This window comes from Callorhinus ursinus, unplaced genomic scaffold, assembly GCF_003265705.2.
Source record: "Callorhinus ursinus isolate GAN/ISIS: 27379988/994484 unplaced genomic scaffold, GSC_fseal_2.0 scaffold23, whole genome shotgun sequence".
Classification (NCBI taxonomy): domain Eukaryota; kingdom Metazoa; phylum Chordata; class Mammalia; order Carnivora; family Otariidae; genus Callorhinus; species Callorhinus ursinus.
In genome coordinates this window covers 12,407,858-12,431,365 of record NW_027397085.1, presented here as the reverse complement: position 1 = coordinate 12,431,365, position 23,508 = coordinate 12,407,858, and the positions used below count along the sequence as shown (strand labels likewise).

The window sequence follows — 23,508 nt, the reverse complement described above, 5'->3', positions numbered from 1 at the left end:
ATTTGGGAAGATTTTCAAATAAAAGAACTGTATCTGATTAAAATTGCATGTGTATTTCAGAAATGTTAAAATGCCAGGAGAAACCAAATCACAGTCAAAGATACATATAGTCAGACTATTTTGATTGGAATCCTATTTGGTATAAACGTCGATAATGTAAATCATTGCCTGTCCCAGCTTTGCCCAACTCAGTCTCACATTTCATCTGAACCAATCCTACCTAAGCTTGTTAACTTAGGCGGTGCCAGAGGACATAGGTCAGAAATTGTCCTGCTACCAAGTATGGCCTGTGGCCTTCCTTTTTCCCCACTCATGTTTCAGCTTGTACTGGAGCTCTGATTCACTTAGCTGGTGCTGTAATAATTTTGTAGCTATCTTTTCTCCTTCCTTCTGGGTGTTAGATGCTTTCACCTTGCCCCTACCTTGGCCAGAGGCTTACCTCAAATACATGGAATCTCTGAAATGCCACAACAGCCTTTTTTAAAATTAGAAATGCCTTCTTTTTCCTTAGAAATTAGACATTTGAAAAGTTTAGATATAAGGGACTTATTACAGTCCTGAATTGTGGAAATTTTCATATCATAATAATCTATTCATGTCTTTTCTAGTTCCACAAAGTAAGATACATGTCCTCTACTTGTTGAAAGGGAAGTCTGATTTAAAAATAATGATATTTTATTTACATTGCACTGAGTCATATAAAGTCTTTCTAATGCTACTTTCTATTAAAATGAGATAACCTCTTTTCACTTGGATAGTAAAGATGGAAATAATGAGACTAGTAAGTGCATTATTCATTCTGACATAGTCAATAATTACAGAAATGTTTTATATCCACATAAAATTGAATGATAGAAATTTCAGACAGGAAGTCTGATTGCAAACATCAGAAGACAAGTGCACAAGCAGAAACCAAGATGGAAACACTCAAGAAATGACTCATATTCATAAAATTTTTTAAATATTAAAATATATGTGAAAATGCTCTTAGCTAACCATGTCTTTAAAATGTTGAATCGGCTTCATCAACATAATTTTATATGAAATAAGATTCAGAGACACTAATAGACCGTTAAATCTTAAAATATCAGAATGCAAATACTGCTTAAATGTCACTTAGCTCTTATCCCATATTTTGCAAATGAAGACATTTGTGAAGTACGTATAAATTTTATAGTACTTTCTAGAAACCATATGAAAATTTAATTTTATATATATAATTAAATTTTAATTTTTTGGTCTATGATATTTACACTAAAAAGCTAATTACCAGCCAAACTATTGAGTACATGGATGTGATTTCTAAATCATAATACAAAAGTTTCTTTGTTGGTATAGATTTTTTTCATAAAAGTAGACTTGACACACAGTGTTACATTCATTTCAGGTGTACCACATAGTGATTCCTCAACTCTATACCTTATGCTATGTTTACCAGATGTAGCTACCATCTATCACCATATAACACTATTACAATACCATTTGAAATTGTATTTTCAATTTCAATACAGGACTTTTCATCCCCATGACATTCATTCCATAACTGGAAGCTTGCACCTCCCATTCCCCTTCACACATTTTACCCATTCCCCAAACCTCCCCCCCTTTCTGGCAACCATCATTTTGTATTCTGTATTTATGGATCTTTTTCTGCCTTTTTGTTTGTTTACTCATTTGTTTCTTAGAGTCCACATATAAGTGAAATTATATGGATTTTGTCTTTCCCAGTCTGACTTATTTCACTTGGCATAATATCCTCTAGGTTCATCTGTGTTGTCCTAAATGGCAAGATCACTTTCTTTTTTTCTTGCTGAGTTGTATTGCATACAATGCATCTATTATATACCACATCTTCTTTATCCATTCCTCTTTCTATGGACATTTAGATAGCTTCCATATCTTGGCTTTTGTAAATAATGCAGCAGTAAACATAGGGCTGCATATATCTTTTCGCTTTCTCGGGTAAATACCCAGTAGTGGAATTACTGGATCATACAATATTTCTATTTTTAACTTTCTAAGTCTCTTTTCCACAATGGCTATATCAGTTTATATTCCTGCCAACAGTGCATGAGGGTTCCTTTTTCTCCACATTTTCGCCACTATTTGTTTCTCATTCTAGTCATTCTGACTAATGTGACATGACATATCATTATGGTTTTGATTTGCACTTCCTTGATGATTACTGATGTTGAGCGTCTCTGCATGTGTCTGTTGGCCATCTGTATATCTTCTTTGGAAGAATGTCTATTCAGAGCCTCTGCCCATCTTAATCTGATTATTTTGGGAGGTTTTTGTTGTTGTTGACTTGTATAAGTTCTTTATATATTTTAGATACCAACCCCCTATCAGACGTATCATTTACAAAAATCTTTCCCATTTAGTAGGTTGAATTTTCATCAAGTAGATTGTTTCCTTCACTGTGCAAATGCTTTTTTTTTTTTTTGGGGGGGGGGGTATAGTCCCAGTAGTTTATTTTTACTTCTATTTCCCTTGCCTCAGGAGATATATCTAGAAAAATGTTGACAAGGTTGTTGTCTAAGAGGTTACTATGTATGTTTTCTTCTAGGGGTTTTATGGTTTCATATCTCTCATTCAGGTCTTTAATGAATTTTGGGTTTATTTTTGTATATGGTGTAAGAAAGTGGCCCAGTTTCATTCTTTTGCATGTGCCTGTCCAGTTTTCTCAACACCAGTTACTGAAGAGATTGGCATTTCCCCACTATATATCCTTCCCTCCTTTGTCATAAATTGACTCTATAAGCAGATTTTTTCTGGGCTTTCTATTTTGTTCCATTGATCTACATGTCTGTTTTTGTGCCGGTACCTTACTGCTTTGATTGTTATAGCTTTGTAGTATATCTTGAAATTTGGGATTTGTAATACCTCCAGCTTTGTTCTTTTTCAAGATTGCTTTAGCTGTTTCAGATCTTTTGTGGTTCCATTGTAACATTAAGATTATTCTAGTTCCATGAAAAATGCTGTTGTGATATTCTTCCATATCCATGAGCATAGTATGTCTTTCCATTGTTTTCAGCTTTTTTTTTTTTTGTCACTGTTTTACAATTTTCAGTACGAGTCTTTCACCTCCATTGTTAAGTTTATTCCTAAGTATTTTCTTCTTTTTGGCACAATTGTAAAAGAAATTGCTTTTTTAGCTTTTCTTTCTGCTACTTTGTTGTTACTTTTAGAACTAAAACCAATTTCTGTATATTAATTTTGTATCCTGCAACTTTTTTGAATTCATTATTACTTCTAATAGCTTTTTGATGGAGTCTTTAGGGTTTTTATATACAGTCTTCTGTCCTCTGCAAATAGTGAAAGTGTTACTTCTTTATTACCAATTTAGAAGCCTTGTATTGATTTTTCTTGTCTGGTTGTTAGGGCTAGGACTTCCAGTACCATATCAAATAAAAGTGGTGAAAGGAGACACTTCTGTCTTGTTCCTGATCTCAGAGGAAAAGTTCCCAGTTTTTCATCACTGAGTATGATGATAATAGCTATGGGTTTGTCATCTATGGGCTTTAGTCTGTTGAAGTATGTTCCCTCTAAACCCACTTCATTGATAGTTTTTATCATGAATAGATTTTTGAATTTTGGCAGATGCTTTTTCTGCATCTATTGAAATGATCATAGGATTTTTATTTTTTGTTTTTTTAATGTGTATAATGCTGATTGACTTGCAAATATTGAGCCATCCTTTTTTCCCTGAAATAAATCCCACTTGATTGTGGTGAATGATCCTTTTCATGTATTGTTGAATGTGGTTTGTTAATATTTTTGAGGATTTGTCCATTTGTACTCATTAGGGATATTGGCCTGTAGTTTTCTTTTTTATAGTGTGTTCATCTGGTTTTTGCATGAGAGTAATGCGAGCCTTGTAGAGTGCATTTGGAAGCTTCCCTTCCTCTTCTATTTTTGGAATAGTTTGAGAAGAATATGTATTAATTCTTCCTTAAATGTTTGGTAGAATTCTCCTGTGAATCCATCTGGGTCTGGACTTTGGTTTGTTGGGAATATTCTGGTTATTGGATCAATACTGTTACTAGTAATCAGTATGTTCAGATTTTCTTTGTCTTCCTAATTCAATTTCAAAAGATTGTATGTTTCTAGGAATTTATGCATTTCTTGTAGGTTGTCCAGTTTGTTGGCATATAATTTTTCATATTAGTCCCCTAATCCTTTGTATTTCTGTAATGTTAGGTGTTACTTCTCTTTCACTTCTGATTTTATTTATTTGGGTCCTCTCTTTCTCCTGATGACTCAAGCTCAAGGTTTATCAATTTTGTTTATTTTTTCAAAGAACCAGCTCCTGGTTTTCTTGATCTGTTCTATTGGTTTTTATCCCTATTTTATTTATTTCTGCTCTGATCTGTATTATTTTCTTCCTTGTACTGGCTTTGGGCTTTGTTCTTCTTTTTCTAACCGCTTTAGGTGTAAGATTGTTTATTTGAGATTTTTCTTGTTTCTTGAGCTAAGTCTGTATTGCTATAATCATCCTTCTTAGTACAGCTTTGGCTGCATCCCAAAGATTTTGGACTGTTGTGTTTCATTTTCATTTGTTTCCATGTATTTTTTATTTCCTCTTTGATTTCTTGGTTGACCCATTTGTTATTTAGTAGCATGTTATTTAACCATGTATTTATGTTCTTTCCAGATTTTTTCTTATGATTGATTTCTAGTTTTATACCATTGTGGTCAGAAAAGATAAATGATATGATTTCAGTCTTTTTTAATTTATTGATACTTGTTTTGTGATTTAACATGTGATCTATTCTGGAAAATGTTCCATGTGCACTTGAAAAGAATGTATATTCCACTATTTTTGGATGGAATGTTCTAAATATATCTGTTAAGTTTATCTGTTCCAATATATCCTTCAAAGCCACCATTTCCTTGTTGGTATTCTGATTTAAGTGTGGTGTTAAAGTTGCCTAGTATTATTGTATTATTATCACTTTCTCCCTTAGTTAATATTTACTTTATGTATTTAGGTGCACCTGTGTTGGGTACATAGATATGTACAATTGTTATATCCCCTTGTTGAATTGATCCCTTTATCATTATGTAATGCCCCCCCTTTTTTCCCCCTCTTGTTACAGTCTCTGTTTTAAAATCTATTTTGTCTGATAGAAGTATTGGTATCCCAGCTTTTGTTTTTTGTTTTTTGGGTGTTTCTTGGTTTTGGTTTTGATTTTGTTTTTTGTTTTTTGTTTTTTTGTTTTTTTTGTGATTTTTTTTGCTTTCATTTCCATGGTGAACATTTTTTCCATCCTTCACTTTCAATCTGTATGTGTCTTTAGGTCTGAAGTGAGTTTCTTTCTTTTTTTTTTATTTTGTGACTCAATTTTTTATTAATTCAAAGCATTCCCTGAAACAAACTTCTTTAGGATTCTCCTGCTTTTACTTTCAAATTTTTGTTTCTGAGATTGAATAACTTATTTGCTTTCCTAGACCATCAAGAAAGGAGCTAGAATTTGAAGATCTCAATTCTTGTTGCCCATTTGTACCACCTGGAGAGATTTTCAAACAACCAAAGCCTTTGCCCCCTTCAGAGATCATTGACTTAGTTTGCCTGGAGTGAAACCCTGCTACTGGGGCTTTTAGAAAGTCCCAGTGAATTCTTTTTTTTTTTTTTTGCATTTTTTTAAAATTTTATTATGTTAATCACCATACATTACATCATTAGTTTTTGATGTAGTGTTCCATGTGAAGTGAGTTTCTTATAGGTAGCATATAGATGAGTCTTGTGGGTTTTTTTTTTAATCCATTCCATTTATTGGTACAGATTTCCCATGGAGATAAAGGATGTACCAAGCTGTTTTCCTCATATCTTTTAGTGGAATCTCAGGCTGTTTTGATTGCCAAGAGCAGGAATTTACTCAGAAACTAAAGTAAACAAACAGACCTGGATTAGAAATGTTTTTGTCCTTAGCCTTGCTGGACAGAAATGGTGTGTGTGTGTGTGTGCATGTGTGTGTGTTGCCTTACATAAAGAGACCATAATAACATGCTATACTGATAAACAATTTTAGATCACCTAACCTTTTCACATATTATATGTAATATTATAACAACCATGAGTATACTAAGAAGTAGATTAGGCAAAACTATTACTTACTCATATACAGAGAAGGTGAAACTTAAGTGGTATGACAGTAATTTTCTTTTTCTTAAATTTTTTTAAGATTTTATTTATTTGAGAGAGCATGAGCAGGGGGAGGGGCAGAGGGTGAGGGACAAGCAGACTCCCTGCTAAGTGGGGAACCCAACAAGGGGCTCAGTCCCAGGACCCTGAGATCATGACCTGAGCCAAAGGCAGCTACTTAACCAGCTGAGCCACCTAGACACCCCTGCCCATTCTTTTCTAAACTCAGTGATAAAGTGTTGTGTTTGGTGTGTGTATTGGGAGATGATGGTGCTGCTTTCATTTAGATAGCATCTTATGGGTAGGACTCTGAAATAATATTTGAGCTGAGACCCAAAGAAATAAGAAAAGAACCAGCCATTCACAGAGATAAAAGGGAGCATTTGAGGCAAAGCAAATAGCAAGCACAAAGTTATGTGAAACAGTAAAAAAGAGAAAGGCAAGTACTCTAAATAGCTAATAATTGGAGCTTATTTAAGCAAACCATATAGTTACATTATTATACAACCTTTGAACGTATTGTTTATTGTGAGATTTAGTATTATGGGAAATTCTTAATCTAACATAGTAAATGAGAATGTAAAACCATAATTTTAAATACTATATAGTTAGAAATATCAATTAAAATTAAAAGAAGTATAGAAGAAAGTATATGAAATATTAGCAGTGTTTTATTGGGAAGTGGGGTCATAGGTGATTTATTGGTGATCTACTTGCCATATTTTCTACATTTTCTGCATTTTATTTTTCAACTTCATTTCAAAGAAAGTTCTCAAACATCTTTCATCAAAAACAGCATTATCCTGGGGCCTGGGTGGTACAGTTGGTTGAGTACTACTCTTGGTTTCAGCTCACGTCATGATCTCAGGGTCCTGAGATTGAGCCACATGTCGCGCTCTGTGCCCAGCATGGAGTCTGCTTAAGATTCTGCCCCTCCCACTCATGCTCTCTCTCTCCCTCTCTCTCTCTCTCTCTAAAATAAATAAATAAATTTTTTTTTAAAAGCAGCATTATCCTGAATACTGAAATTCATTTAAGTATTGGTGTGTCTTGAATATATTTTTCTGAAAAGTGAATATATTAGAGAGAAAGTTAAAGTATAATATTGCTACCAAAGAATCATCCAGTGCATCATTTTGTAAAAACTTCCAATATTACACATAATCATATTCATTTTATAAATACATTTAAGAAAATAAGATTGTAGCTATGTATGCATCATGTACACACCTACGTACTTCACACCACCTGGAGGTATTAAGTGGAAGGAGTTCCAAAATTTGTAGAGCTCTCTCAACCACCTGCCAGCAGTTTCAGAGTTTCTTTGTTTGTTCTTAACCAGTGACATTATTTAATTCTGTGTTTCAGACAAAGAAGTAAAAATAGTTTGGGATACAAATTGCCACATTGAATTTGAATCTATTTATACTTTAATGTAATTTTTAGATTTTCTATAACAAGCATGTGTTACTTCTATTTTTCTGTATGATTAATGTAGATACTGACTTAGTTCATTTTTAACTAAAAAAAAATTAAAACATTATTTTTAAAAAACCATAAAAAGCTGAAGACCTTTTAGCTAGTACTCCCAGTCCAGATCATTTTCCACTGCCCACAGAAAGGATCAGCCTTCAGAGTTTATTTTATAAACTTCTGGCCTTTTAAAGGAAAAAATAAATAAATAAATAAATAAATATATATATATATATATATATATATAGAGAGAGAGAGAGAGAGAGAGAGAGAGAGAGAAATACATATATAGAAATATATATCTAGAAAGATATATGTCTAGAAATATATAGAGAGAAAAAGATAAGTATCTAGGAATATATATATCCATATACTATATGGCATTGTTCTGCCTATGTTATTTCTGTAAAAGTGGTATTATACTGTATTAAATTGTGCCACAGCAGTTTGTTTCTGTTGAATCATATTCTGTTGCATGAATATGCCACATTTTTGTTTGTAGTTTTTCTTTTGATATGAATTTTATGTACAGTGAAATTTAGAAATCTTAGTTCACTTACTATTTTAACAAATGCACACACCTGTGTATATAGTCTCCACTAAGATATAAAACCTTACATCATTCCAAAAATTTTCCTATTCCCCTTTCCAGCCATTTCCTGTTTCATACCTTGGAGCCAACTACTATTCTGATCTTTTTCAACCACAAAGTAATCTCACTTAGTGTAGAATTTTACAAAAATAGAATTAGGTGTTATGTACTCTTTGGTGTAAGTCTTCTTCCATTAAACAGTGTTTCTGTGATTCACTAATGATGTTTTGTATATAAGTAATTGATTTTTTTGTTGCTGAATAGTATTCCACTCTATGAATATACCAAAATATGTTTATCTGTGCCTCCACAAATCCCCGTAGCAATATTTGTTCTGGCCTAGCTACCACCTTGGAGAACAACTCAACTTTGGCTCTGTCCAGCAGCTACTCCAGCAAGCAGGTTAGCAGGAGTTTCTCTTATCACTGAAGCATTAGTTGCAGTGAGGACCCCTTGGTTCTCATGTGTGTGTAACCTGGAGGTGAGGGGGTGTTAATGCCCAGTGGGGCACATTTTGGACCAATAGGAGATGGGCACCAGCAGATACATTTTTCTCCCTTCATCCCTCAGCAGACTATAGATCACACTACATGTGGTGGGGACACAGTAGTTCATAACCCTCTCCTAAAACTGTACTCAATACCAATTAAAGGCCTACTCAGAAATCTATCCTCTCATATCTTCTCTTCCTCTTTACCTCACTCTCTTTTTCTCTCACGCCTGCACTCCCTAATAAAGTAATAGCATGTCAACTTCTGCCATACTTTGGATTCTGGAGAACCACAGCTAATGCATCCTATCTGTAGAAATTGATGTTATTTTAATCTTTTTCCTTGTATTCACATGAATGGTTTCGCTGGGATCTTTCCAGTATGGCAAGTACATTTTTCTCTTTTACCAATCTTTCTATTCTCTAACATAAGTGATATTTACTGAGCATCTTCTATATCCAAACATTCTTCTAAGTAATAGGAATACAGTGATTAAATATATTAAACATAATATTCATGATTCCTTCTTGATGGCCAGAAGTTATATAGAAATGGTTTGAAGGCTATTGATTAGCCATTTCTATTCACTTCTATTACCTTGCCTCCATTGTTTTTCTCTGACAGTAGCAGAAATAATAGTATTTTTAAAAACAAATATTGGTATATTTTTAATAATTTCAGATTCAAAGACCTTTATATCTAATGTGACCACAGGCTATTTTATATTCCTATGACAGGGACTTGCAAATGGATAGTAGATGTCCTGTATAGAGAATCTGGAGGACACTGTGTTTACAGAAAGTACAGTCTCTCAAGTCGGGCTACTGATATATCAGGATTAGCCTCCTGGTATTCATCCCATATTATTTCTCCTGAATCACTTAAGGCCAATTCGAGCACATAGTTATGGCTATAAATGGGGAAGGGTGAATTTCCCAATTAAAAAAAATCAATAAATTGTTGGCAGAAGATGGGTGAAATGAATGCTGGAAAGGTTTCCCCAAAAGTGTCCACTAAAGCAAACCATATCAGATCTGAATGGTGTGTAGGAATTAGGGAAGAGTAGAGGTGAAAGAGTAGGCAGAAGGAACAGCTTATGCAGAAGTTCCAAATTAGTGAGGAATTTGGTCTGAGAGAGAAAAGGGTAGTTTTTAGAGATGGCATTTAGGGTACCGACTCAATTCTTGCCTAAAGCTGGATGCACTTCTAGATTTTTCGATTACTGGCACCAGTAGATTCCATTTTAACTTTTGGGCCACTTAGAGTTGGGTTTTCTGTCATTTGCAACAAAAAGATTTCTAACAAGATGTTGACTGAAATACCACTACCTCAAGGAAGCCTTTCTAGACCCCACACTAATTTGTGTTCCTCTGTTTTATGCCTTCTTAGCATCCTCTTATTCTCTGCCACAAGACCAAAAGCTACATAGTGTATTCTCAGAGCCTGGGAAAGTGGCTGGAACACAGCAGGCACTCAAAAATATTTTTTGAGAGAATATAGAGATTAAAAAGCTCACTTAGGAAGTGGCAATGAAAATAAAGGGAATCATGATTAAGGGAGTACAGGGGAACATTGGAACAGTTGAAGAACTAAACTTGGCAAAGATTGGGTGTAGGAGGTGAGGGGCAAGAGTCGAATCTGGGGGAGAAGTGAATTCAAGTTAGAATATGTTAAGATTGGAGTCCTACTATGGTCATTTACAAAAGGCAGTGATAATTTTTTATTTGGAGATCAGAAGAGGGATAAGATTAATCAAAGATTTTGCTGGCATCATTACTAAGGAAATAGATTCTGAGGACAGTAAGAAAGGGTAAGTTCACCTAGGGAACTAGAAAGTGCAGAACACAATCTTCATAAAGACCATTACTAAAAGGGGCGTTGGCAGAGAATACATATGTAAGAAGTAAGTAACAATAAATAAAATGAGGGATATCCATACAATGAAATATTACTTGATCATAAAAAGGAATGAAATACTGATACATACTATAACAGAGATAAATTTTGAAAACATTAAGTGAAAAGAAGCCAAATACAACAGGACATGTTTTGTATGATTCTGTTTATATGAAATGTTCAGAATAGGCAAATCTATAGAGACAGAAAGTAGGTTTGTGGTTGCCAAGGGTGGGGCACCAGGAGAAGGGGAGAGGGAAATGGGAAGTGACTGATAATGGGTATGCAGTTTCTTTTTGGAGTGAGGAAAATTTTCTGATATTCGGTGGTGGTAATGGCTGCACAACCTTATGAATATACCAAAGCCCCTGAATTGTGCACTTTAAAATGGTGAATTTTAGGGTACGTGAATTATATGGCAAAAAATGTCAGTAATAGGCAGAAATTGTACACAAGACACACTTAAAGAAAAAGGTAAATAAAGCAGCCAGACCGTTACAGTGAAGCCAGAAAAGACAAAGGAAAGTTCATTCTCTCTCCCTCTCCTCTCACCAACATTGAGACAAAGTAAAATGTGTTCCATAGAATAATGATTGCATTTTGTAGTCTTTAAGAACATGGTAACTAGTGCCTTTTAACTATGTGGTTGTGTATTACCAACTATAAGCATAAATAAAGATACAATATCTTGATATTTTCCTTTTTGGAGCCAACCAATGACCTGGAATTTGCATTTTTCTTCCCTTAAGTAAACATGGCAGAAGACTTTGCAAATGAGGTGAAAACTTTCCAGAATTACCAATGTGTTAGAAATGTTACATAGCAAAACACTCTTCCTTTAATTTCAGACAGGATAGTAATTTTTTTAGTGTATGTGATTATTAAATTTAAATGCTTCCACAGAAATATGCACAGAATATTTACTGCATCATTTATCATTTTATAAAGATCTAATAACTTGTGCAGAACATGTATTTTTAAAATAACTGCTATCACATCCTTGGTTTTCAAACTAAAAACGGAATATACTTTCAAAAAGTGACCAGCACTACAAAATATTGCAAACATTTTATTTAAAATGCCAAAAATGGGGGTGGTGAGCAATACAACTTATATAAAGCAAAAGTCATAAGTTTTTCCATAAAAACAGTAAATTTTAGAGCTCATATGTACTCTAAAGAGAGCCAGAAACAGCAGAAATATATTCTTTCAATTTTGCTGAAGAAGGGTTTCCATTCTAATTCATTGCATTTAGTCTCCAAACCTAAGTAATCTGGGGGAAATTTATAAAGTCTAGCCTGAGCATTTGCAAATGTTTACTGTGAATGTGGGTCATTTTCAGTTCTTTCAGTGCAAAGACTATTTCCTTAGGTTTTTATTTCATTTAACTTGATTTTTTGTTTCATAAGTAAATTGATTATCATTTGGTTTAATATTCATATTTATTAAGAGAGCAAATAAGCTGCACAAAGTTGCATTCCCCAGAGCTTTTAATGGGATAAATATGTCTTCCAATGGCCAGTATAGGGAAAAGTACCGTATGCACTTCTTTGGAATTTTCTATTTTATACATATATCTAGTTTCATCAGCATATAGAGTGGAGCCCTGAAGGGATTTTATTTATGAAGTAACATAATGAATAAATGGTTTCTGAATAACTCTGTATCTGATGGCTTGGGTAATAGTATTGTATTAACCTGCAAACATACAGAGAAGTTATGATGGTGAGTGGGGAAAAATATTCTGAGCCGTCATTGGTCACCTCTTAGAGGTATGTGGAGTCTTCATTTAGTCTCTTCCTTTCTATGGGTATGCTGGTGTTTTTTATTACAGGAATAAATATTGGGAATAAATATTGGGAAATTTCCACTCAAAATTTGGATTACAACAGCCCCAGTATTCGAGACCCCACGAATTCTGTTTTTCCTTTACCACAGGTTGTAGGGATTTGGTGTGTTTCTTCTTTTGTAGGTCCTAACTACTGATCACTTTAGACCTTGGGATGTTATTTTGCATTTTTTTTTTTTTAAGTAAAACAAGCACTCAAGCCAGGACATCTAGATAATTTTGACATAGATCCTAGAATTAACTCTAATCTAAAGGTATATTTCTGTTTTACAAAGTTCCATAAAAAACAATTCAGATAAAGTAATTTTCAGTCTGTCTAGAATAGCTTGTTAATGAGGTGTTCTAATTAAGTGAATATTTGTATTAGGCAACCCCATATGAATTGCCAATTATCAAATAATTGTAATGTAGAAAGTATAACTAAAACTCCATCAAAGATCATCTCATCTTTCCTTGATGCTTTAGAGGCCACCTCAGAGTATTCTAGTAGCTCTTGCTTTTCATTTTAGATGATACTATTTATCAAGGCTCCTGGGCGGCTCAGGCGGCTGAGCGTCCAGCTCTTGGCTTCAGCTCAGGGCATGGCCGCAGGGCGGTGAGATGAGCCCTGCGCTGGGCTGCACCGTCTCCACTCTACAGAGTCTGCTTGTCCCTCTCCCTCTGCTCCTCCCACTGCGTGTGTGCGTGCGCTCTCTCTCATTTTCTCCCAATAAATAAAATATTTAAAAAGGTAAAAATAAAAAAATGAAGTTATTTGTCATCTAATAGAATCGTAAATATGAAGCTGATGGATTTTTCTCTTGATACTGGGGTCCAACTAGTTGTGGCTATCTGAAGTAAAGGCTCCATACTCTCTTCCTCTCTCCGTCCCTACAGTACGCTGCCATTCTTTTTGTACTTCTTAGAGCTTTTATTTCTTTAGATCCCAGAAAGAAGAGAACTGACCATCCTTCAGACCCCGCATTATATTTTTTCCCTAAATTATCTTGCTTAGTAAGATGAGATTATTGTCAATGTTGCCAATTCACTAAAAACTTACATGTTTCAATACAGTATCTAACACAGGCCTATGTCCCAAATCACCTCTGCTTTCTACCTCCTACTGTATTTGTTGTCATACTTTTTGGACTCAAGATCCCTTTAAAATCTTAAAGTTATTGAGAACCCCAAAGAACTTTTGTGTATATGGATTATAAATATTTACCATGTTATAAAGCAAAACTGAGAAACATTTTTAAAGATTTATTAATTCATACACAGATAATAATAAACAATTATATGGAATCATAACATATATTATGAAAAATAGTTGAAAAAAACTGAGAAGAATGGCATTTGTTTAAATTTTTACAAATCTCTTTAATATTTGGCCTCATAGGGGCGCCTGGGTGGCTCAGATGGTTAAGCGTCTGCCTTCGGCTCAGGTCATGATCCCAGGGTCCTGGGATTGAGTCCCGCATCGGGCTCCCTGCTCAGCAGGGAGTCTGCTTCTCCCTCTGCCTCTCTCTCTCTCTCTGTCTCTGTCTCTCATGAATAAATAAAAAAAAATCTTTAATATTTGGCCTCATAAACAACATATGTATTCTCATATCTGCTTCTGCATACAACCTGTTGCCATTTGTTGTTTTGATTGAAGCATATGAAGAAAATCCAGCCAGACACATAGTCAGAAAAGGGAACTGTATTATAATAGCTTTTCAAGATGATTTTGGATACATGTCTTTGATATTACACCAAAACTTGACAAGTGCTAGATTATTAAAGGCTAGTTGCAATATGGAATCTGACACGTGATGTGAACTTTAAATACTCTGTTATATTAAAAACCATTGGTCGTTTTTACACTTTGAGTGCTTCATTTACTTATGCATCGTTTTGTAATATCATGCATTAGACATTTGGAAACTATTGGCTCACTGAATTTTACCACTCTTCTAAATGTTGTCATAGTTCATTAAGCAATATCAAAAAACTGTTAATATCATCTTTTCAGAAAAGTCTGTAAGTATTGGGAAGCTATAAACGTATAGAAGTTTTCTAAAATTTTGATTTTTGCTTGAAAGCCCAAATTTTATCATTTTATTTGGCAACAAATACTATCAGTTTTTTCCCTTGAAGTGACAGATTTGCTTTGTTCATTTTTGTGAAAATGCCTGTCAGATAACTGGATCTGAACAATGAGTTATCCTGGCCATTGTTTATTACATTACAGTGGTACTCTGTGGGAAAAACAGCTAGCTCAGCTCACAACTAAAACAATAACAAAGGCGCTTTTTCTTAAAATAACCATTATGCTTCGGTATGCAACAGAAATGCTTTCTGTGTACTTCCTGTTTCTCTCACATGGAGTATTAAAAGATAATTAATAAAAATTAATCTTTTTCCTGCTTCATCAAGGGCATTCTTAGATTCTTAGCAAAACCTGGCTTTTGACTTTTTTCTCCCCTGTATGTGGTAGAATACACACACACACACACACACACACACACACACACACACACACACAGGAATAAATTAGGTGCAAATTTTAACCTATTTCAATTATATTTATTACTTCCTTTGGAGATAATTTGAAGCAAAATTAACTTATGATATTGATTTCAATGCATATTTTTAAAGGAACTAGAATTATAAAAATATGTTTTTGAAAAGAATAAACATGTAACACTGCCAGAAACTAAGACAGCATGCTATCAGTGGACCACAGTCTTTCAGGAATATCTAGGGGGTGGAAGGTAATTTGCATTTATTTAGAAAATGAAGCAAATTTATTGTTTTTTTTTTAAGGCCAAGATATTAACTGATGTAGAATTAAGAGCAGTTCTCGTTAGAAACCTGGAGTGACTTCAAGATCAATTAGGAAGAACTTTAAATGCATATTGCTAAGTGAAAGAAGCCAGTCTGAAAAGGCTACATCCTGTGTAATTCCTATTATATGATGTTCTGGGAAAGGAACACTATATACAGAGATCAGTAGTTGACAGGGGTTGGAGAAAAGATAAAAAGGATGAATGGGGGAGCATGGGGCTTTTAGGGCAGTGAAGCTATTCTATGTGATACTGTAGTTGTGGATAAATGACATTCATTTGTTAAAACCCATAGAATGTACAAAACCAAGACTGAACCCTAAAATAAACTATGGACTTGGGCTTACTTTGGCAGCACATATAATAATATATTATAAAAATAATAAACTAAGGACTTCAGTTAATAGTAATGTATCAGTATTGGTTATCAACTCTAAAAATGTACCATAATGGATGGGGCGCCTGGGTGGCTCAGTCATTAAGCATCTGCCTTCGGCTCAGGTCATGATCTCAGGGTCCTGGGATCAAACCCCACATTGGGCTCCCTGCTTAGCCGGGAGCCAGCTTCTCCCTCTTCCACTCCCCCTGCTGGTATTCCCTCTCTCGCTGTGTCTCTCTTTGTCAAATAAATAAAAAAAAAAAAATCTTAAAAATGTATCAGTGCAAACAATGAATCATGGAACACTACATCAAAAACTAATGATGTAATGTATGGTGATTAAACATAACATAATAATAAAAAAAGACACTGCATAATTAACTGAAAAAAAAAAAAGTACCGTAATGGTAACAGAAGGTGAAACTCTGTATGTGCACGTGCACGTGCATGTCTGTGCGTGGTGTGTGTGTGTGTGTGTGTGTGTGTTGGAAGGAGGTATGTGGGAATTCTTTGTATTTTCTGTACAATTTTTCTGTAAATATAAAATTCATTTAAAAAAGTCTTTAATATTATTAAATATGACAGTAGCAAACACATTCCAGGTACTGTTCTGAATGCTTTATAGATATTAACTCTTTTAATCCTCTCAACTGTGAGTTATGTACTTTCATATCCCCACCTTACAAATGAGGAAAGGGAGACTCCAGCAGTGGCAGATCCCAAACAGGCTCTGGAGTCTTGCTCTTATGCACCGCCCTACTATCAGTTATTAAAAGATAACTGAGGGTTCTAGAGGGGAGGGGGGTGGGGGATGGGTTAGCCTGGTGATGGGTATTGAGGGCACCTTCTGTATGGAGCACTGGGTGTTATACGCAAACAATGAATCAGGGAACACTGCATCAAAAACTAATGAGGTAATGTATGGTGATTAACATAACATAATAAAAAAATAGTAAGTTGGAGGAATAAGGCAGCAGTAATCACAATATTGTAAGTAAGCTAAAAGCACTGCTGTTTTGTTGTCATTATTACTAATAGCAACTCATGGTCTGTTAATTTTTGTGCTAGCTTTTACTGGGGTTTTTTTTGAAACATTGCTTTATATTTATTTATCAGTTTACTTTTTCTCTTCTGAGACTGGAAGCCCCTAGAAAGGAGTTTGAGAGACTGCGTGTTTGGTTCTTTGTAGAATAATTCCTCTGGAGCCAAAAGTAGTTGTACATTGGGCACCTATTATATTCACCTGCTAATTTTAGTAACAATGCCTTAACATTTACTTCCCTGTAGATCCTACCTGAATTTGTCTTTTTTCTTTTAACCTACATCATAATCATCAGCAGTTAACATTTATTATTTGCTAGGACATTTTGAAGTCCTTTAAGTCACTTAAGAATGTGGTAGTGAAAAAGAGTGCTGCTCCAGATCCATAGGGGCTGGATTGAAATCCCAGCTTCACCACTAGCAGTTTTTCTCATTTTCTGAGTGAGCTCTCTGTTTCTCAGTTTTCTTTATTCTGGAAAATGATGATAGTAACAGTGTCTACTTCATAGGGGTTTTGTGTTGAGGAAATTAGCTAATGTGTACAACTTTAATTGTCTTATTTTAAGTCCCAATTTTTTATTTCTTGGGGAACACAAGATAAATGTTTAGTTCCATGACAAATGTACTGTGTAAGAGGCATGTCATTTTGGTTTGTAAATAGGTATTTCTTTTATAATCTATTTTCTCTTAACATCTATTTGTTTTTAGATCTAATCACGAAAACTACACAGGAAAATTAGGATCACTCTCATGCAGACATTTGTTTGTTTATCTCATCTCCTCTTAATATTTTTCAGAATGAATACCCTCCATCTTTTTTATTAAAGATTTTAGTTATTTATTTGAGAGAGAGTACTTGAGAGAGAGAGATTACCACCAAAGGTGTGTAGGTAGAGGGAGAAACAGACTCCCCGCTGAGCAAGGAGCACGATGTGGGACTCCATCCCAGGACCCTGGGATCATGACCTTAGCCGAAGGCAGACGCTTAGCCAACTGAGCCACCCAGGTGCCCATCTTTTAACAGTACTTCCAAGGAGGTGGTTTCAGAAGTCATGCTGCCATGGCCCTCAGTGTTTCTGTGGATAACTCTAGTTTGTCTGTGTTCCTCAAAGTAACTACAAATGTGTTGTGATATTTATACAGTGAGAGGCACATAAACCCACCCTATCCTGTGTTTGAAGTTAGATTTGCTTAATAAGTAACCACATCATATACTGAGCTTAGTTAAGTCAGTTAAAATCCCTAACTCTTCTTTACATAAATTGCTTTAGCTAAATTTTATTCATCTCTTCGATTAGGAATTTATATGTATCCCTGTTAAATTTAATCTTGATTTCAGCCCAGCCACCTATTGAGACTTTTTTAATCTTGACTCTGTCAACTGGTTTAGTGTAGTTTACATTTCTACATTATTTGCTAATGGCATACCTTGTTCCAGAAAGGATTTTCATTCTTAACTAACCAGCTCTCTTTTCTGTCCCCTTTCCCACATTTCTGATAACCATTTCTGGGGTCTTCATCTATGACAATTGAAATACTGAGGAGATGAAGATGGGTTCATAGACACACCTATGAAAAACCTCTTTCTAGGTTGGCGGTGATCCATTAATGAGTAATTAATTTTTAAAATGTAATTGTCCAACTAAGGGGAATTTAAATAAAAACTTGAAAAAAAAGTAACTATCCATCCAACAGCAAATTTTCTGTTATACAACCCTACATCTCTGCAATTTGGAGAAAAACCCAGTAGAATTCTGTCCTTGAGGTAATTTGTTGTCTTCTTATTTAACCATATTGATTAACGGATGTGCGCAGTTTTCTGAATTAATAAAAACTCTTAAACCTATTTAACTCCTTAAAACATAGTGAATTCTACAGGTTTTTATATATGTTATTTCTATGGTAAGGGCTGCTTCACTTAGCTTAAATAATAGATGAATAGTTGCAACCTCATTTTCTATTTTCAAACTTACATCAAGTTTATTTTCAAAATATTGTGTTTTTAAATAACAAAGATTTTATTTCTTTGATGTGTATTTTATTGAAATCTAGTTACTTTTGTTGTATATGTAGAGACAAAGTACTTCATAGAAATAAAATTCTGCACAAATATTTGGGTCACAATTTAAAATGCTTTAAGAGGTTCTAAAAATTATCATTTAATGCCATGGGTTTCTTCAAGGTTAATTAGTTCAAATCTCAAGGCACAGTCCTGAGAGTCTAATGCAAGCAGAATAAGTTGGCACTATGAAGTAAAATTTAGGTAAGTCAGAATCTAGGTCCATAGATGTTTTTATCTGGGATGCCCAATTCGGTACTAATTATTTACTTACGCCTTTCACTTTGCAAATATCTTAGAAGTTTAGGAGAAGATATTCATATATCAATAATGAGTGAAAATTATGGATTTTGTGGTCTTTCCGGCAGATTTTTCTTTATTATTGTTCAGATCATAGCCACAAGCTTTCTGTTGGTGAGAGACATTTACTTCATATCCTCTCTGTATTAAACTTTGTTTATGTTATATGGGATTTCACAGAATGCATGTTATCTAGTGGATTACCTCATGTCATCCTTGCAACATCCTCACAGTTGGGGAAACTGTGAGGCTAAGTTACAGGAGTTCTTTTACCAGACCCTATGCTGCTAACATCTAAGCTGCCTCTTTCCTAAGTACCTGTTTCTTAAGTATTCTTTTTGGGAGCGGGCAAGGGACTCATCCTATTTTCCAGCTACTAGGCTGATTCCAGAATTACTGCAAGTCTTTTTGCCTTGTCTACTCCCTGATGTATGTTAGGCTTTGGCCGTTTCTTGGCCTTGAGGTCCACAAAGGGACAAAGTATAGAGAATGCATGCATGGTATGAGGATGAAGTATGATATCCTGTTACCCTCACTTTTCCCCATCTGCTCACGCCCACAGAAGGCTCCATAACCTTGTGACAATCACTTTATTTGCTGTGGTTGGGAGTGGGATAGATGGGAAATCTATAATCCTGGGACTAGCATACCTGATACTTAACTAGTACTGGTTAAATAGAGATATGGGTATGCTTCAATATGTTTGGGTGTGTTTTAGCATTTAGCGTTATATAAAAATACTAAAAAGAATAACTAAGACTTCTGGATTTTTCATGTATGTTTTGAGTTTCTTCTCACATTGCAAGGTAGCCTTTCTGTCACTTTGAATATGTCACAGAAACAGATATCATGTGCTTCTCCTCAATATTTTTATTCATTTTAACAAAATACAAAGGCACTCTTTCTCAAGGAAACCAATCTCATACTGACCTAGGAAAAATTATTTTTGCTTCTGTTTTGCAGACTTTGAATAATGAGATGAGTACAGATGATGACAATGAATATGCAGAAGAAAAGGAAAGTTACATCTGTGCAGTGTGTCTGGATGTTTATTTCAACCCATACATGTGTTACCCTTGCCACCATATCTTCTGTGAGCCCTGCTTACGGACTCTTGCCAAAGACAATCCTGCAAGCACTCCCTGCCCATTGTGTCGGACAATTATTTCCAGAGTCTTTTTCCAGACAGGTAACTCTTCTCTTTCATTAATATAATTGCTTGATTATTCTGACTACTGCTTTGTTCCAGTTCTAAAAGTACTTTATAAATTATTATGAGAAATTATAAATTATTATGAGAACATTATTGCAAATCATATGCAGGATAATTTATTACTCTCCACTTTATAAAATGATCCTTCCCCAATTCAGAGAACTGTGTTGAAAATCATAGAATCCTAGATGAAGAGAGGGTCTCATGTCTAAACCCTACTTTGTGCTGACATCTTTTCTAAGATATTCTAAGCACTCTTGACTTGGACATCTCCAGTGTCGAAGATATTCCATTAAAATTTGAACAGCCCTGTTGATTATTTATTCCTCATATCTGCCTTTTATTGCTACTTGTTCTTTGGCCATTGTTATCTCCTCTGGAATCTTAGAGAATAAATCTGTAAATATCTGACGAAAACTTGTATGCCTTTCCTCCACACTCCACATCTTCTCAACATCCTTACGGTTCTTAAGGTCTCTTTTCTTGAATGAAAAGTAAAATTGGGGCAAGGATCTGTGTACCTGAGTATCAGTAAAGATGGAATATAACATAGTGTTTACTCTTTTCTTTTTTTTTATTTAAATTCAATTAGCCAACTTACAGTATACCATTAGTTTCAGATGTAGTGTTCAATAATTCATTGGTTTTGTATAACACCCAGGGCTCATTACATCACGTGCCTTCCTTAATGTCCATCACCCAATTAACATAGTATTTAAAACACATTATGGAGAGAAGAAAAACTAATGAATGTGGAACATAGAGAATTGCTAAGGAAAAGAGAAGAATGATAGAAGTAAGCAGAGCTAATACTTATTGAGTACACTACAGTGTGCCAAATGTTAGGGAGGAAAATGCTATCTCCACATTCTGGAGGTGAGTGTGGTTGGGCAGATACATAAACCATATGACTGTGCATAGTAACTATAATTAGATGAAGTATTTGGTTTTAAACATTCTGCTGCTTAAGGAAAAATAAAAGTAAGTATACAATTAAATGATTCTCGTGATTCATTAAAAGAAACATCCCACTTCCTAAGAATAAGCGAACATTTTTCTGGCACTTGAAAAGGAATTTTTTATGTGATTTCTCTTCTAGGGCATACTGAGAAACAGAGTAGGCAGTGTCCTCAAAAACATTCTCAGAGCAAATGCAGTATCAGGTTTCCTGACACTGTGCCTTTTGGTATTCTCTGATAAAAGTTGAGGAATTTGGGAAAGTGACATTGCTAGTAGCCAAAACATTATGGTCTAGTTTTCTTACAGAAATAACTTTAAACTATATAGGTAATACAGTTTCATTAGAGAAAAATCAGAACATCCAGATAAAACTGTAAACTCAAAATCCTCTGTAGTCCTAACATCTAAAGACCACCTTGAGTGAGTATCCTTCCAGAATGATTTATATCTGTGTGCCTAATTATTTTTCTTACAGAAAAAAAATGTGATTACATTGTATATAATGCTTTTAACCTGCTTGGCTTTACTTAAAAACGCTTGTCAATGTATATCATGATCTACTTAAGCTATCCGCTATATGGGACATTTTATTTATTTATTTGTTACTATTTGCTGACATATGAGGATAAATATTTGCACACATCCTTGAGTATTTTTTTGCAAGGGATTTCCAGAGGTAGAACTGGTAGTTAAAGCCATGTGTGTTTTAAAGCTATGTATATGTTGCAAAATTATACTCCAAAGTTATTGTAAGCAGGGCTTACAGTACAAGGGCTTATTTTCTCTACACTCTGGGCATTTTCGTTTTGTTTTGTTTTGTTTCTTTTTAAATCTCTGACCCTGAACTTTGCTGATTTTTCTTATGGTTTGTTCATCTTTTTCTTGTTTATTAACAAGAAGATCTTTTAGGGGTGCCTGGGTGGCTCAGTGGGTTAAGCGTCTGCCTTCAGCTCAGATCATGATCTCAAGGTCCTGGGATCGAGCCCCGCATCGGGCTCTCTGCTCAGCCGGGAGTCTGCTTCTCCCTCTCACTCTCTCTCTGTGCCCTTTCTCTCTCTCTTGCTATCTCTCTCTCAAGTAAATAAATAAAAACCCTTAAAAAAAAGATTTTTAAAAAAATTAGTGTCAGCTTTTGTCATAGGTGGTAAATCATTTTCCTGTTTGTCATTTGTACTTTAGTTATGTTATTGTGTTTCATGAATGTGCAGAACTTTTATATTTCTATGTATCTCATGTAGCAACCTTGGTATTTATTATTTCTAATTTCAAAGTTAGGTGTTAAAAGGCCTTATCCACTAAAGAATAATATAAACATTATCTTTACCTACATTTATTTTAGGTTTCCAGTTTGTCCTCATATCCCCACATTTAACTCCATCTAACATCTTGTATGGTGCCTGGTTTGATTAAGAGTGGAGTGCTTTTTTTCATGTTTGTAGACATTTATCCCGGTAACATTTGTTGAACAGGCCATTTTTCCTATTCTAATTGAATTGACATTCTTTAAAAAGTAATAGTAACAATTACTAAAATGTACAATACACTAAATACACTAAAGTGTATTTCTTGGCAGCTCTTCTTTTCCATTCATATTTCTATCTTGTCATATACCATTACTTTACTCTTTTTTTAATATTTTATTTATTTTAGAGAGAGTGCAAGTGGGGAAAGGGGCAGAGGGAGAGAGAGAATCTCAACCAGAGTTCAAGCTGAGCATGGAGCTCTTAGTGGGGGAGGCTCCATCTCACAACTCTGAGATAACGACCTGAGCCGAAACCAAGAGTTGGACACTTAACTGACTGAGCCACCCAGGCACTTCCCCCATTACTTTACTCTTAAAACTTTTATATCGTGTATGTTTTAATAACTCAAAAGTAAATTAAAATTATAAGTTATGTGGGGATAATTTATATTTTTAATTGACATTGATATAATACTGAGTGATTGTTATTATGGTATATCACCTCTCAATACATTTCTGCAATTTCCTTCCTAAAGTCTCTGCACATTTCTTACTAGCTTTCTGCCTGTGTATTTTTGTTGTTGCTATTGTAAATGAGATTTGTTTTTCCTTTTCGGATTTCAAATGCTTTTGGTGATTCTTTGGAGAAGTTAGTTTACAGTCTTAGAGTATTCTCTTAATCTTACTGAACCCTGACATTTATTAAGTCAATGAATCATCTCAGTTACTTAATGTCACCATTCAGATTGTGGACAAACCAGGGGATAGTTGTCAAAGGTCAGAGTGGGAAAGCTATCATTTCCTAAAGGAACTCAAGATCTTTGGCGACTGAGTAAGG

The 23,508-nt window shown here is 34.6% G+C and overlaps 1 protein-coding gene across 4 annotated transcripts in view; it reads left to right on the top strand.

The window, feature by feature from the left end:
- Positions 1–23,508, top strand: part of RNF180 (ring finger protein 180) — a 187,148-nt gene that overhangs the window by 117,705 nt on the left and 45,935 nt on the right. For all 4 annotated transcript variants that reach the window (XM_073905421.1, XM_073905420.1, XM_073905422.1 and 1 more), the window contains exon 5: positions 19,999–20,224. In XM_073905421.1, coding sequence (XP_073761522.1) covers positions 19,999–20,224 — 226 coding nt within the window. The remainder of the gene's footprint in view (positions 1–19,998; positions 20,225–23,508) is intronic.